Source organism: Phoenix dactylifera, chromosome 6, assembly GCF_009389715.1.
Source record: "Phoenix dactylifera cultivar Barhee BC4 chromosome 6, palm_55x_up_171113_PBpolish2nd_filt_p, whole genome shotgun sequence".
NCBI lineage: Eukaryota > Viridiplantae > Streptophyta > Magnoliopsida > Arecales > Arecaceae > Phoenix > Phoenix dactylifera.
In genome coordinates this window covers 12888059-12891276 of record NC_052397.1, presented here as the reverse complement: position 1 = coordinate 12891276, position 3218 = coordinate 12888059, and the positions used below count along the sequence as shown (strand labels likewise).

Here is a 3218-nt window from a genome sequence, read left to right as displayed (position 1 = left end):
CGTGGAAGGTTTGTCTTCCGCTACCAAAAAAATGGTCACTGAATGTCTATCTTCCCCCACCAATAGTTTGGTCGCAGAATGTATTTGAATGCATTGGCAACAAACATTTTTTAGTGGCAGAAAGTATTAACCTGTATTTAATTAACAATTCAAATTATAAGCTTAATATTTATTTTTGGGCTCGTTCCAAATTCTGTACAACCAACACAGCCTATCCAATATCCATATTGCACAATACATTTTCTCATCCAAATAGAAGTATACATAATGTTGGAGAATCCATAATCATTCATTATAAATATCATCATCTATAAGTCTAAAGTCAAGCATACCTATTAACCATACATCACAATGTTTCATCCATACCATATGTTAAGGTGATAATCATCACCAAACACATTAAAATATAAATTAAAAATTCCAAAAATATCTGATCTTGCTATTCATCCAAGTGCCTGCCTATACATCTCCTCTGATGTTAATTGCACACCGGATTGGGAAGATTCTTCTCGCAAGCTCAACATCTTTGACTGTCCATGCAAAGGTAACAACAGAATTAAATGTATATAACCTTACAAAAGCAGAAACTGATTTAAATAATTATTGAGATTTTAGATACCTACATGTTTCACGGCGCAAATAGGATCAATTCACTCTTTATTCTTCTTGGTATGAGTTTTCTTATAGAATTCTGAAAATTCAAGATTTTCAGAACTATTAAACTCCAGCTGCAAAGTGTAATTTAGATTAGCATATAGCCACTACAAAATAAGAAAACTAGAATAACTATCAGATCTACTTGCATAAAAGGATTCCAAAAATATACTTGCAGCAAACTAGAATAAAAAATCTACTTGCAGCAAATTGTCTATCTTACAATAGCCAAAACTATCCCATAGACTGTTTCACAGGCAGTTCACTAAAAATATAACCAGTACATACTCAAAAACATATTACCGGTATAATCATTGTTGTAACAAATGACCGAGATCCTGAACAATGATTGTACTCAAACCCAGCTGAGCCTTCTCCAAGTCTGATGGCTATAACCACAAAGACAAAATAAACAGAACAACATCATCTTTACATGAAAACCCAGTATAACTTATAGCAGATATAAACTACTCAATCAGGTGACAAAAATCCAACCTTTAAGTCTTTAATGAACCTATCAAAGTGCAACCTGACACCATGAAGGAGCTCGAGAACAAACTCATTGCTCTGGCAAGGAATCTTGGTCACTTCCTGAGACCCAAACTTGGGCTCTGCAACGCCGAGGCTGAACTTAGCCTTCTTCCCCTCTTTTGGTTTCAGAAGGTTGATTTCCAAGAAGTTCCTCAACGCATCGGTCATGAGCCCTAGAAGCCCGCAACAAAATCGAATAAATTTAACTTCGAACCCCAAATGGGCAGCAGATGGGGGGGAAGGTAGGGTTCGGAGCTCACCTTCGGAGATGGCGCTGCATTGGTTCAGGGCATCGAGGGCGGAGGAGAAAGGGTGGAAGGCGACGAGCTTGACCACCTTGCCAAAGCGCGTGAGGTCGAGGACCGAGTTCCGGATGGCCTCGGTGTTCTGGCCGATCTCGTCGAGGCCGTACGCGTGGAAGAGGGTGTAGCCGGAGGCGGATTCAAAGAGGAGGTAGAGCGCCATCGCCCGACGGAGCGAGGCTTTGACGAGGAGAAGGTTGGAATTCTAGGGTTTCTCCTCCCTCTCCCCTCTGGTTTTCAGCTAGGGTTTTGGAGGCGCGAGGAAGGAGAAGTGGAGGTAGGGTTTTGAGGAGAAAGGGGAAGGGAGCTAGGTTTTTACGGGCCTCAGTTCTCCTCCCAGTTTCCCGCCAGGAAACTTTAACTCGATCAAGAAGGGGGTTGGGGGGGGGCGGGGGTTGGGGGGGAGGGCAGGGTTTGGGGGGGGGGGGGCGCGGGTTGAGGGGCGGCTGCAGGGTTTGGGGAGGGGGTGGGGGTGGGGGGGGGGGGGGGGTGGGTGGTGGAGCGGCTCGTGAAACCGCTTCGTCGTGCAGGGGGTTTGGGATTTTTGTCGAAAATCGGAAAGGAAAGGCCAGCGGGCGTCCCACACAAGCACGTGGCGTCCACCAACACTAACCCTAGCACCCCACCCCACCCCACCCCTTCTTTTTTTTCTTCTTCTTTTTACCTATTTTTCTTTATGGCAGTTTGTCGTGTTCACATTTTTGCAAAGCAAAAAATGCATAGGCTTTTTCTAGACATAAGCATTCCATGGGCATTGATTCCGTTAAAATATAGGAATTATGATTAGAAACAATCTTGCTGTGTTTTGTGATTTGGGGGGCATGGTGTTTTGTGATTTTTGGGGGGGGGGGGGGGGTGCAAATTATTCAAAAATAATATTTTTAATATTTTTAGAATTAGAAATTAAATTTGGTGACGGAAATTTCTGTCAATAATCCGTCACTACCAAAAATAATTTTTTAAAAATTTATAAACACTTGGATTACAATTTGTGTGACGGCTGAATTTGTCACTGTCTGGTTGCAATTTTGGTTACCAGTTTTGTGACAGATACCCCGTCACTACGATGCAGACTAAGTTTTAGGGTCCATCCTACCCGCACATTCTGTGACCGGTCTGTCATTAATCTGTCACTAAGTTCATACTACGATGACTAAATTCCTATCTGTCACTACTCCGTCACAAATAGTGACTGATAACGGGCCGTCACTAGTTTTCCGTCACTATATGCTTGTTTTCTGGTAGTGTGTTAAACGGCACCGTTTGAAAATAAACAGTTCTTTTTTTTGAACTTAGAAATTAGCATCTTACAGGGGCTAGTACAACATCGTTCGGTTTTACGGGAACCTTCCACTACCAAAAGTTTGGTCACTAAAAAACTCAAACTTTCTGCCCAATTTTTTCATTGGAAAAAGGCGCTATTCGTAAAAGTTTTCCTGGACTAATTTTTTTTTTAGTCGCTGGAGGTGAACCTTTAAGGACCAAAATTTAGTCGCCAAAAGTTTTACCTCCAGCCCGCGCGAAATATTGGACTCGTGCCAACTTGGTATTGCTTTTTCGCGACCAAATATGCATTTAGTCGGTGTATGACAATTATTCAGTAACTAACAAGAATGTTGGTCGCAGATAGCCTTATTTTCAGCGACCAAACTTTAGTCGCCAAACGTTTTACCTCCACCCCGCCAACTTGGTTTTGATTTTCCGCGACCAAATATGCATTTAGTCGGTGTA

At 42.3% G+C, this 3218-nt stretch overlaps 1 protein-coding gene across 2 annotated transcripts; it reads right to left on the bottom strand.

The window, feature by feature from the left end:
- Positions 1–227: 227 nt before the first annotated feature.
- On the bottom strand, positions 228–1853 carry LOC120111072 (nucleolar protein 56-like). Of its 2 annotated transcripts, none has more exons than XM_039127454.1 (5): positions 1446–1853; positions 1150–1358; positions 958–1043; positions 624–728; positions 228–530 (listed from the first exon to the last, which is right to left on the bottom strand). In XM_039127454.1, exons 1-3 carry the CDS (start codon positions 1648–1650, stop codon positions 966–968), a joined length of 492 nt encoding a protein of 163 aa, XP_038983382.1. In that variant the 5' UTR covers positions 1651–1853; the 3' UTR covers positions 228–530; positions 624–728; positions 958–965. The 2 variants fall into 2 exon arrangements, with proteins under 2 accessions (XP_038983382.1, XP_038983383.1); XM_039127455.1 differs by having other exon boundaries at positions 269–530; positions 624–691.
- Positions 1854–3218: the final 1365 nt, after the last annotated feature.

Bases quoted from the DNA above. Each gene is read 5' to 3' on its own strand.
- LOC120111072 (XM_039127454.1), bottom strand. From the start codon at position 1,650: ATGGCGCTCTACCTCCTCTTTGAATCCGCCTCCGGCTACACCCTCTTC. The intron at 1,359-1,445 runs GTGAGCTCCGAA...GCGGGCTTCTAG, and splicing joins ATGCAGCGCCATCTCCGAAG to GGCTCATGACCGATGCGTTG. The intron at 1,044-1,149 runs GTTGGATTTTTG...TTGTGGTTATAG, and splicing joins GGTTCATTAAAGACTTAAAG to CCATCAGACTTGGAGAAGGC.